Genomic DNA, 13,513 nt, shown 5'->3' on the forward strand with positions numbered 1-13,513 from the left:
TCTTACTTAAAAAGTGAAAAAACGTGGCTGATTTTGGCAATCCCCCTCTAAGGTATCTTAAAGATATACATGTACATGTAGTATGCACTCAAGATACAATGAAATATGTCTGTTTTAGGACGATAAACAAATGTTTTTGAGGTAGTTCCCAATATGATTTTCCAAACAATAGATTTTATACACAAATTTAGCTCCAATTATTGTCTTAAAAACAGTGCAATAGTACCCTAAGTTCAGAATTAGGTCTGCTTTACAAGGCTGATTTTTGAATTTGATTTATAGAATGTCCAAAAAGTGTTTGTCTGTCAAAATATAACATTCCCTGATAAGTGATTAATGTAATGAGCTTTCTTTCATTCCTATATAAGAAAGATATTTGCAGTGGTGCTGACAGCCCAGCTTCAATTAAAATTTTTCTAGCGATTTCTTGTGGGCTGACCAATATACACTTCTACTTTACATGACATGAGGTATGAACATTGTATCAATCAGATTCTCCAAAGAGAATCTTATTCATGATTATAGAGTAAATATTATTATTAGTGGTAGTATAAACCAAATGACACTATAATACTGACAGCGAATAAATACCATCACAAATACTCAAATGATATACCTATAATACAGTTTAAAACCAATATGTGATGTATAAGGCAGCCGTGTCTAAGTGAGGCCTTGTCAAAATATTCAAACAATCAACTCTACAGTGGCTAATTTCATGTTATCACTCAAAACGTGTACAATTACTAACTTATTTTTGACATGTTACAAATGAAACATGACGGTACATTGGAGATGAGTTCATCTCAAAGAATATGTCGCAGAACATCAAAGACAGGAGTACATTCAGCCTATATACTCGTAATATTTACTGCATATAATTCTGTTAGCATTTTGTAGGTTTTTAAAATTCACACCCATTGTGAATAGTACTGCATCTTGACATACCAGATAAATCATTGCCATTCATGTTATACTATAGATATAATGACTGCTATGAGAGGGATACCGGTAGTTGTTTTTATAGGCTCATGGGGACGTTACATCCTGCTATCACCTTGAGGCGCAAAAATTTCTTTAAGGACAGTTGTAGAATTTCTCCATGTTCAACTTACTCAGGACGTGCGATGAACATGAAGAAATCTTCCCAAATTTCTGTTTACATGTACATGTAACAATGGCAACAAGATTCTCATCCTACAGGTACTTTGATCAAATTTCCAATTTTTTTTTATCCATCTTATCCATGAATTAAAATAGTGTCAACTAAATATGTCCTCCTTGCCGGATACAAGATATGGAATCAGGGCATCTGATCTCCAATAATAATCACTGTCAAAGTCAAATATTGAACCAGACAACAACAAAATATCAGTTACTGACAAGATAATGTTAAGTACTGGTCACGCGAATAATACTGTGGAAGAAACCATCTTGAAGATATTCTGAATTTTTGATTATGTAGTGAATGAAAACATTTGATTATCATGAGGTTTGGGAATTATCAAAGTTCTGATTATAAATTAATTTCATTCCTAAATAAAATATTATAGCATTTAAAGAGCAATCTTTTCATGGGGGCGATATTACTATGATATTCTTTTACATGAAAATGGGAAAGCTAAATTTCATTTTCATTAACTTTTTCTTTAAAGGTACTATGTCCTTTTTGCAGCCAACCTCAAATGCTGTAGAACTTTGCAGGAATTATGAATATGTCATGTATGTCCTATCTGTGAAATTTAAACGTTAGCAGTGTCCTCATATTCAAATTATGCAAGGAAACCCATTTACTTGCTAGACTTCACTGTCAGACACTAATGAGTGACTGACTGGCTTTTTTTCTTCTTTGGTAGTAACATACATGAAAAGAGTTGTAAAGGGTACATGAGCATTTGTCTACATCAATAACCCACTTCTTGTGATGGCCAAGATTAATAAGATTGAATCTTTGCGCAGCATAAAATGTATGACCATTCGGTACAATTGTCTGAAAATCAAGACTATTACTTTTGGGCTCTATAGCCCTAAAGTCGATTTGACAACTAATAGTCGTTATTTTCCCCCTTGAAGACATTTTCAAGCACCACCTTTTTTAGGGAAGTTCTAAATTAGTATTATCTTTCAAATGCAGTTGGAATTTAACTTTTTCATTTTTTTTTTGGCCTGCAAATGGGACATAGTACCTTTAACATAGAGATCAAATTCACTATTAAACAATATCAAGTTTAAAGTGGGACATTAAAAACTGCCTTATTAATAGCACAAATTTGAGCTTCAAAAAGCTCTAGTAATCGCCAACTTTAAGATATGAGAATACACAACACCTAGTACCTTAGGATCATTCACATATACAACCTTGTGATATATTACCACATATAAAACAGAGCAAAATACTCTCGGGACCCAACAAATCAAAGTCCAGAACGTCAAATATTAGAACTTTAAATAGAGGATCATGTATACATACCCTGACGATGTCAATTCACAGTGTGAAGCCCTGCATAAAGGTAGAATAATAAAACTGCATGTATGTGAATTAGGATAAATTCAAACCTCTCACTTTCATTAAAAGATTGATTTTATATTAAAGAAAGCTATTTATAATTTCATACATGATTTGACACAATCTAAATTATATTATAACTCGGAAATTGGATTGTATGACAATTATACCAGAAGAAGGTTATGACGTTACCCTTAACCTTTGCCCTCAGCTAGTCCAGTCTTTATGAGGTACACCTGGCTTAATGTCGTCATAGGAGAACCCTGTAGAATGATCTTCAGTACAGCTACAGAATGGGAACGTCCCACAGCAGGGTTGATCCTGAAACCTTGGCATCAATCTCATGAAGGCAAACTGATACGGCGTAGGTGCGATGGATGCCTGGTGCTCTGCAACGGCTGCTTTGGCTTTCCTGATGATCTCCTGCATGTTGGGTGTGGTCGGATCCAGAGGGGTAGTCTCAGAAGGATCAGATCGTAGCTCGTAGATAAGAGGTGGGTCGTGGTTGGTTGTAGTGGGACCCTGGCATCTACAGGGATACGCATCAAAACAACCCATAGTACCATGGGGTCCTTCTACCAGATTGGGAGTTGTGAACAAGAGCTTATATATTCGGTTGCCTGAAATAAGAGATAAAAGACATTACTACACTGTATGTATACCATGGATTTAAGCGAAAAAATGTATGCTTCTTATATTATTTGTGTAAATAAACTGTATAAAGATAATGCATAAATGTGCCAAGTAATTAACAACTAGAGATAGATTTTCATGAGTGTTTGGGATAAGAACATTATCATGACTGTAATACATAATATATTGTTCAAAATCGGTTTATGTTGGTTTACAGTGCCGTTTGGCAAGTCCCTATATACAAACATTTCTTTGTAATATTCAATCAACAACTCAAGTATAGGAGCAGATTCTCTCCAAATGAACTACAATACAAATATCATCACCATTCATAGGCTACAGCATGTACATGCAAGTATTGTGATCTACTGGAAAACTAATTGAACTACATAGCTGTGGCATCCTTTGGCAAGACATTAATGCACATCTGTCACTGTCGACCCAGGTGCAGTAAATGGTTACCAGAAAATAGAAACTCCTGGAATGTTTGAGCAACTTATCAGTACAGCTCGGCTAGAGCTGGGTCAATATGACACTTACCTCTGAACAGTTAATTACAGTTGTACAGTCAAACCTGTCTATAGCGATCGCCCAAAGGAAACACACAAAGGGGTCTTTGTAGACAGGTTCCTTTATTACATGTTTCAATGATAAACCATGTTTAAGGGAAACTAGAAATGTGGTCCTTGTAGACAGGTGGTCACTAAAGCAGGTTTTACTGTAGAATATTCTGACCGGCTTAGACATTTGAAATTGCCCACACTTGCATACCGTCGTCACAGAGCGGATATGATACAAACATATAGACTTTTCCATGGGATTGACCGCAGTGACCCCAACCAATTCTTTCTGAGACCTTTGAATGACAGAACACGTGGCCACAGCTTCAAACTATCAAAAGTTAGAGCCTTCACTTCTATCCGAATGGGATCGTTTTCACAGCGAGTCGTCAATTTATGGAATGCGCTTCCAGCTTATGTAATTGATAGCCCATCTGTAAACTCATTCAAATCCAACCTGGAAAAAGTATGGAGAGCTAAATATGACATGTACAACCCTAAAGAAATGTTTCCTTGCTATTGCATTGTCCGGAGCTCCGACGTAGGCGCAATCCCCAGTACATACAGACATTAATCCTGCTGCAGAGGGGCATATAAGTAATTATACTTGAAGCCCAACATCAAGGTAAATCAAGGTAAATATATCAACACATATATCATGATAAAGCTGTGATATTATCTCACCTTTCCTTGGGCGATATCTTGCCCCATGAATGTATCCTCCACAGTACTGAAACATGAATTCATGAGGTGAGATACCACCTTCCTGTCCCTGTAGTAACGGCATGATATCCTTGCCATCAATGATGCGATCCCTTGGTATCTCACCACCTGTCAGACCAGCTATAGTAGGTAGAAGATCAACTATGCTGGTAGGTTCAGAGACCTCGGATTCTGGAGGGACAACCCCAGGGTAGCGCACTATGGTTGGAACACGGATCCCTCCCTCAAAACAATTGGCTTTACCACCTGCAGTCAGTGTAAATAAGATATATGAAGGTGATGACATTGAGAGTCTGACATTGAGAGTCTGGCATACATGTAAGTGAATTTATAAGCGAGTGCATTTCTGATCAATACTGTTTCGAGAATTCCCCTTCAAACATTCTTCTACTGAGCACAATGAAATGTCTCATAATAAGTTTTGTTTTTTATGTATATATTGTATGTAAGTCTACCGGGGGGGGGGGGGGGGGGGGGGGGGTAACTAAAACTTTATTAAATCCATTAATTGACCATGGAGACTACCAGTAAAAAGGGGGTATTACTGTATTATTAAAGAAATGTTGCATATTCTCGAAACCTTGTAATAACTTCTTAGCTAATGTAATATTACCAAAGAGCTAGCAGTTGAAAGCGAAGGACTACTCCAATTGATATTTTACATAAAGCTGGATAGATATCTATGAATTATTAAACTCTCATTAATAAAATAAATTATGGTATATCAAGAGATAATTGTACATGATTAATTTCATCAACCATACATGCTAGATGTACATACAGTCACACGTAGTCATAGTCATCGTAATCACCTTTATAGATTCCATTTGAGCCGCCCTCCCTCTCTCCACTCCTGGTGTATTCTTCAACATGAGCCCCATTATCTGAGGTGAGGTATACAAAGGTGTCATCAGCGACGCCCATCCTGTGCAGCGCCCCCATGATCTCTCCAACACTCCAGTCTAACTCCTCCACCGCTGCTCCATAAATCCCATGCTGACTCCTGTCAAGGAAGTGAGGTTCAGCATAGAGTTCAGTGTGAGCCTGCAGGAAAGACATCACCAACAGGAAGGGCTCCTCTTTGTGCTCTTCCAAGAAATCCAGGGCGTGTTGTGTGTGACGCTGGGTGAGATTGGTGTAGGAGAGTGGCTGCTCCACCACGTTATGATTCTCTACAATCACACAATTCATCATAGCGATCAACTGCGGCATCACGAGACAGAACACATAGAATGAAGAGCTTGCCACGACAACAGCGACCAACGTTCTCTGCCCGACAATGCTGTACATGACCAGGATGAACGTTGCTAGCACAAGAACAACCATAGTGACGGTTACCTCGAAGTAGAAGTTTTTCCTCCACGCCTCAAACACTGTTCCATGACCACAGTCTAAGATGTTTGTGAGAGGTAGACCATAGAAGTAATCAAAACCCTGACTGTTTGGATCTGAACAATCGTCCTCTTTCTCACACATGAATCCAAGATGCCACTTTCCTACATATTGAAAAAAAAAGCATGTGTCAAACTGTAAACCTCTGGTAATGGATATTTGTCTACATACAACGTGCATCATGAGATGTACAAAACTGAAGTTATCTTTTTTTTTTTTTTTCGTTTATTTCCATTACCATCTTTACATGCCATGTTCTGTTGAACTTCCCGTAATTCATCCTACAAAAACAATATGGATTGTCTCTCTTATACAACATCATTTTTTTCAAAGACAAACATTCTCCTTAATATTTCTTTAAACATTAAGATATAGGATTGTTCATTGTTTAGACAGGGAGGTGAAAGAAAGGAGAGGAAACTCTTGTAATTTATTCAAACGCATTCGTTAGTTCTAAAGCAGGCCTTCTCAACTAGTTTATTAGAAGTGCCAAAACAAAAATGTATTGAGGTTGAAGTGCCAACCTGTATGTTTGGTGACTGTGGTGCGAGGGAGCGTAGCGACCAAGCCGATACTGGGTGTGGTCCAGGGGGCGAGACCCCTGGAAGCTAGTGGATTTTAGGGCTTTTTTAAGGCCCAGGTGTGACATTTTTAACACCTTTCTATTCCATAAAATATCAATCATAATTTCATATTGAAGTGAAATAATTAGTACGATTCCTGGGTAAAATCTACACTGGAAGTAAATTTATATGTAGTTAATTTGGTGCAATAAACACGGAAAATGTCAAAATCAAGTGAAAATCAAACAAACAAAATGGCTTGGTTACATTTTGGACTCAACTTTGACTGTGACTTTTTGATTTTGCTGATTTTTAAAATTTTTCTTTCTTTAATTTTTAAATTTAAATTTTTATTTATTTTTGTATTAATTTCTTGGAACAGCCGCGCGCCACTCCAACTGACCTCATGCGCCACAAGTGGCGCGCGCACCGCCAGTTGAGAAGGCCTGTTCTAAAGCATAACAATGGGATGTGTAATATTCCACTTGGCATTGAAGTTCCATGCTCCAAGCTGCGCTTCCACTGCGGTGAACTTTGGAGGCCAGGCACCAGTTTCACATTTATTACAAAATATTAAATTAACAGCAAAATTTCCTAAACTTTATATGGGGATTGTATTGGGAATAGTGCAGCAAACAATTTTTCAAAAATTTAATACTCCGTCCTTCCTATAATTTGTGTGCAAGAGTTGGTAAAAGAAAAATTGAATCCTGACAAAAACTCAATATTGTAGGATAATGCTAGTTTGTGCATGTTTTAATGTCCCATTATTTAATCCATGGTTTACAATCTTCAATAACATTAAGTTTGCTAATGCATGTTTTCGCGTGTTCTTTTGTATTTTTGCAGTTGGAAAAAAGGATGAAATTACACAAGTTTGTGTTCGCTTGTTCTACTCATTATACATTCAACAATTTATGAGAAATCCCTGAAAGGGACAGCAAACAGTTGATGGGATAACATTTTCTGATGTATAAATTCTAAATTCTGAAATTTCATGCGCTCTTTTATCTCACCACCTGGTCAACAGTTGCAGATTAGCGCATAACTTTTTGGCATCTTGGAGCATGGGGTAAAAGGAAAGCGGCTTGATTCCACTCCTTTCTTTCACCTCTCTGGTTTAGAGTAGTGAATCATGTGTTATATTCACCTATGAGGGCTGTTGAGTATCCTACATCTTTCACTACTTCTGCTATTGTTGTTTCATTAGAAGGAAGTCCAGCTGGTGCTGAAATAAATGAGATTACTCTCATGATGTGGAAAGATGTCATACCTGTTTAAATGAAAGAAAATAAAGGCATCAGTGATAGCAAAGTTAGTATTACTTAAATGTATATTTGATTTGATTTGATTTATTGGTTTTTGAATCTTTTTTCTTTTTTTCATCATACATTTTTGTGAACATAATATGGTTTGATGCAATATTTTAAGTGTATATAATTTTACACAGATAATAAACGAAATACCACGTATTTTGCTAGGGTTCTATTTTCACAAAGTTTGTTCACTGTGAGTTGGGTTGCAAATCACTAAGGCTCTGATAACTCTGTGTTATACAAACCAAATTCGGGTGAAGTATGAATGAGCATTACAAAGATTTACTGATTAGATTTCAGGCAGAAATGATCAAAGGTCAATGGGCAAAAGCTAAAAAACTTCTGAAAATTGCTGAATAATATCTTGTACCGCGATAACTTGAAAAGGTGAGAAGCAATTCAAACCAAACTTGGATGAAGTATGAATGAGCATGCAAGGATAAACTGATTAGATTTTTGGTATAGGGGTTACCATGTGAAAATCCTTGGTGTAACCATAAAAGATACCTCAAAATGGAACGTACAGATTTTGCATACCATATGGTCTTTCATGTTTTCCGCCAAATTAACACGTTAAGATCCCAATCAGCGACCTAGTTACAGTATACATAAAGGCTTTGTTAGACCACTCCTCTAGTATGCCGGCCCTGTCTGCATTGAACATTGCTCAAACCAACAAGATTGAAAACGTACAAAAACAGGCACTAAGAATTATCCTAGGAAGATATTACACATGTATCCAAATGCCCCATTAGTGACCAAGCTTCCAACTCTCCAATCTCCATGTTCGCTGAGAAGAGCTCTGTCTCAAGTTTACACAGAAAGCACACAAATTTGTCAGATCAAACTGACTTGAACAAGAAACATACGGAACACACATATTTGTAATTTTGGACAGGACCAAAGTCAAGAACAGAACATTGCTTAAAAGGCAGTCCCATATCCATATGTTCCATTCTTCTCATGCCTCATTGCCACCCTCTCTCTCACTCTTTCTCTCTCCTCTTCTGCATTTCTTCCTTCTTTTTTTCAAATTTTACCCTCTCTTCCTCAATATCTATATCTCCATTATACTCTCTCTCTCTCTCTCTCTCTCTCTCTATTTCTTTAAATTGTTCTATCCCTGCACTTTCTCTTTCTGTCAGTATTGTTAAATTATGTTTCTATGATAAATCCTTATATATTGTGTGTGACTGTGTTGAATTACATAATCGAGTAGTATTGTGAAAACTTAAAGGCTTATAATTTGCCATATATTTTGGTCGAATCAAACATGCATGCTTGATGTTATTTCCCAAGTGGTAGTATTTTAGTACGATGAATGATTCTTCTCAAAGATGTAAACAGTTCCTGTCCAACAAATCTTCAGTTTGTACTAGTTATAAACTCAATTAATCAGCCTCAATTTCTATTTGAAATATGATTATTCCTCACTTAATAATAAAAAAATAATACAAATAACAATAATGATGAATTAATACTATTTGTAACTTCAAATCTTTTGCAAGTATGGAATATGTAATAAGTTTTACTGTGTATTATTTGTACTTATATCTAAGTTTTGTTGAATTGTTTTTTAAAATCTGAGCTTGTAAAACTTGCATGTAATTAAGCTCTCGGGCTACCTTTTTCCTTTTGTTTTAATAAACCATTCTACTACTACTACTACTACTAGAGTCATGACATTTTTGTTAAAAGTATTACCGGTACCAGTAACTATGAAAAATTGACATCTATAAGTTCCAAGCTTGTGCATCAGCCAGTGCAGAATAGCAATGTCGACTCGGCCTCGGCCTAAGTCTTGGATCTTCGATCACCTAAGAGAACATGATCGGCCTCATGCATTAAGGAATAATCTTCTGCGTACGCATCAAATGGAGCGATCCATTACTCGAGATTGCATGGTAAGACTGGGGATGACAACAAGCACGCGTGTGAATGGGACAGGGATCTCGATGACCAACAAAGCGAAAGTGGTGAGGGTGACTTATCTATGTCACCTGAGTCACCTTTGATCACTAAAAGAAGAATGCCTCCGAAACGAAAGAAGAAATCAACAAAGAAAAAGAAATTAATACCAGTACAATGTGACTACAAAAATCAGATAATTAATACTGAACCAATAATGAACAAATGACAAAGCTACTGTGAAACTGTAAACAATGAAAAAGCTAACAGGGATCTTGATGACCAACAAAGTGAAAGTGGTGAGGAAGACTCATCTCTATCACCCGAGTCACCTTTTACCACTACAGGAAGAATGGAACGAAAGAAGAAATCAACAATGAAAAAGAAATAAATACCAGTACAATATCACTACAAAATATACTGAAGCAACAATAAACGAATGACAAAGCAAATGTGAAACTGAAACAATGTTCACTTTGTTACGTTAATTGTGCGAGGGATACGTGAAGCGCTGAAGCGAAAGAAATTATTCCTTTGGCTCCATCGCCAAAAGTGTAACATAGCATTTTTGAAACATAGAAATATTGTATCTAAAGAATGAAAAGGACTTTGCTTGTTTGATCGTGGTACAAACCATTCCAAAGGTGTAGTCAGGGAAAGTCTTCCTATAACTGTAACATATATTTCAAAGGTGATGGTAGGTCTATTGCACTAAGAATTTTGTATCAAGATCAAATGTATTAATGTTTGAATGTGTGATGCTCCAGCAAAAAATACACCGAAAGAACATGTCTATTCATCTTTATGTACAATGTATATGGATGAAAAAGATTAGAAAACAAAGTGTAGTCTCAAATATATGTGCATACTTAACAAAACAGAATTTTGTTAAAATTCTGGAAAATAATAACTTTATAGATGTGTGGAAGAAAACGTTTCCAGAAAGGGAACAGTTTACGAGAAGGCAGCTGTCATTAAACATTTATTCAAGACTAGATTATTGGCTCTTGTCGAAAGAGCACTTTTCATATATTTATTTAATCGACATAAAACCAGTGTTGAAGTGTGATCATAACGGGGTATCCATGAAACTTAAAATATTAGCACAGAGAAGGGGAAACGGTTGTTGGAAACTGACTAATTCTATCCTGAAAGATGGAAGTGTTTAAAGAAAATGTTAAAGTGCATTATCCGTATAAGGTTAATATTGAATTTAGACATTTTGATAAACAAGAATTTTCTGTCTTACCACTTCTAATAGCATATCTGCCTGTCATAAGAGCAGCTCGGCTTGGTGTGCATATAGGATGGGCAATGTGTTGTGTGAGTTTGGCGCCCTCTTTGGCCAGCTGATCAATATTTGGGGTATTTATAGTGGTGTTTCCAAAGCAGCCGATATCCCCCATGCCAACATCATCCATAAGAAAGACAATGATGTTAGGTTTTGTTCTTTCTCCATTCTCGTTTGCTGTAGCCACGATGCTAGTTGCCAGGAGCAACAGGATAACATGGGTGGAGTTTAATAACAGCGCCATCTTCTGATGTCCTTCTGGTGACTAGTATGATGACGACACCTTATACCACATCAATGCATGTGACATCAATCTGTAGAAATGGAAAGTTGTACAAGTATATAAATAGAATTTCTTCCTAAAACATAAAACAGTTGTATTCATTATTATACAAGTAGATCTACGCTTTAGATCTACCGGTAGGCAATGTTTGGTCTAAGTCTGTAGGGAGGATGAATTGGTTATAGAGTCTAGAATCACCCTTTTTCCCATCGAAGTCATTTTCAAATGATAATTTCAAATAGTTGACCGGATGCCCGGAGCAGTCGTTGGTTTCGACCTCACCCGCTGTTTGAATCGTTTTCAAGAACTGGCTCTGAGCTCTGGATCTGGAGCTCCGACGTCTTCGGCATGGCATCGGCGTCGGGTCGGAGCTCCCTGGAGTTAGGGGAAACCCCGGTGTAGTGCATTGGTCCACGGCCACTGCACCTGCGCCTGCACAATGCACACCCCAAATCCAATCAGGTCTGCAAGAATCTTTAGTATTGAAGGAGGCAGATTATCTTGAAAGTTGAAGAAGAATGACAGTGATTCGCCTTAACTTACCTCTCACAGTGTCACTGTCAAAGATAAATCGAATTAAATGTACGGGCTGGGGTTTGGACGATGCATTAGTTGACAAAGATCCTATGCAATCGAATCCCTAGCTATACCGGTACCAATATGCACATCCACAGTGGCACACATACCGTACCCTACCCGCTCGCGCGCGCCTTTCATAATATAAAGACAATTTACTCTCCCTTACTTCCGTAGTACGCTCGGTAGGCGGAAACTGCTGCTTGAAGAAAATGGGCTCAAAAATTTACATTCGCCATGTATTATGTAATATAAATATAAACATGTCTCATGTCTCCTCTTTCTTCAGATATTTCATATCTTATCTCATCTTTTCAAAGTCTGATTTTTATTCGAGAGCAAGAATGGCGAGTTCGAAAAACAAAGCTTGTCATGATAGCAAATAAGTCTCTGAGTCTTTGTAATAGTGCCATAAGACTCCTTTCAGGAAAAAAACCCATTGGTATCTAGTCAATGATTTTCAGTATTACTAGAAAGTATGCACCAAATTGCGCCAAATGAGTTTAAAAATTCAATTTTCTTTCAACTTCTGAGGGGGGCCACACCCTCCTCAGACTCCCCCATATTATTTTGACTCCATTAATAATTGTGCCCCCCCCCCCCTCTGCCCCACATTTAAAAACTCTGTTTCATAATCTTCTTCTGATATATCAGTATGTCAGCACATTATTCTCCAATGAGACAATATTTTTTTCTTTTCTCTAATAAAAAAAAAATTGTCATTTTATATAATGATAATTAACAATGATTTAGTCTCAAACTTTTAATTGAAATTATAAATCAGCTGAGATGTTTATAACAGTATAAGAATATTTATTTGAAGTTAGTGTAATCTATTATATCATGATAAATAACTGCATCAATTTGTTTGTGTTCTCCTCATTCTTCCTCTCACTCTCTCTCTCTCTCTCTTATCCTCTACACCATCCTCCTTCATTAACTATTTCCTTTTCATCATTATTTCTCTACCCTGTCTGTCCATGTTAGAACAGCTTCTGTCTCCTACTCTCCTTGTAGTACATCCCAAGTGCAGTCCCCCCTCTCTCTCTCTCTCTCTCATTTTCTTTCTCTCTCCCCTTTTCTCTCTCTCTTTCTCTCTCTCTTTCCCATTTCTTTTCTGTTTCATCCATCCTGATTGTACTTTTTATCAATGAATAATAGTTTGATTGTTATGTTACCATGTTTACCAAATGCATTTTATCAACTGTCACTGTGTTATTGTAAATTTTCGCAATTCTGCTTTGCCGCAATGAAAGTATTTTAATAAACCATTTTGAATTGAATTGAATTGAAAAAAGACAATGTAAACAGATATAAATTAAGCAAACACAGCTAGGAATTCTTCAGAAATATAACAAATCGTTCGATTAATTTTTTGTAATCAAGAAACATTGTTTTAAAGCTAAAGCCTCAGCCTTGAGAGGGATCTAATATACGACATAAAGCTAGAGTTTATTATTTACAATTTCATCACTTAAGACTCCATTTTAATCGCGCAACGATCATTGAATATTGTAAAGTCGCTTCTAAATGCATGACCCAAAATACCAAAACTTTGTATTACCTTTAATTTAATACATTTCAAGATTTATTAGAATATATAAATATATATTTATAAGAATAATAACAATTAATTTTTTTTTTACTCAGCTCTTTTATTACAGAGGCTCAAAACTACAAGGGATTTGCATATTTTGAGCCCATATGCACCCCCCCCCCCCCCCCTCCCCCTCCAAACACCCCCAAAAGAGGCCAGCAGATC

At 36.7% G+C, this 13,513-nt stretch overlaps 1 protein-coding gene across 1 annotated transcript; it reads right to left on the reverse strand.

The window, feature by feature from the left end:
• Window positions 1-2,108: 2,108 nt before the first annotated feature.
• On the reverse strand, window positions 2,109-11,810 carry LOC591748 (steryl-sulfatase). Its single transcript, XM_791300.4, has 6 exons — window positions 11,719-11,810; window positions 10,851-11,206; window positions 7,528-7,650; window positions 5,235-5,918; window positions 4,384-4,668; window positions 2,109-3,126 (listed from the first exon to the last, which is right to left on the reverse strand). The coding sequence occupies exons 2-6, from the start codon at window positions 11,134-11,136 to the stop codon at window positions 2,714-2,716; spliced, it is 1,791 nt and encodes a 596-aa protein (XP_796393.1). The 5' UTR covers window positions 11,137-11,206; window positions 11,719-11,810; the 3' UTR covers window positions 2,109-2,713.
• Window positions 11,811-13,513: the final 1,703 nt, after the last annotated feature.

Source organism: Strongylocentrotus purpuratus, unplaced genomic scaffold (genome assembly GCF_000002235.5).
Source record: "Strongylocentrotus purpuratus isolate Spur 01 unplaced genomic scaffold, Spur_5.0 spur5_scaffold_5, whole genome shotgun sequence".
Taxonomy (NCBI): Eukaryota; Metazoa; Echinodermata; class Echinoidea; order Camarodonta; family Strongylocentrotidae; genus Strongylocentrotus; species Strongylocentrotus purpuratus.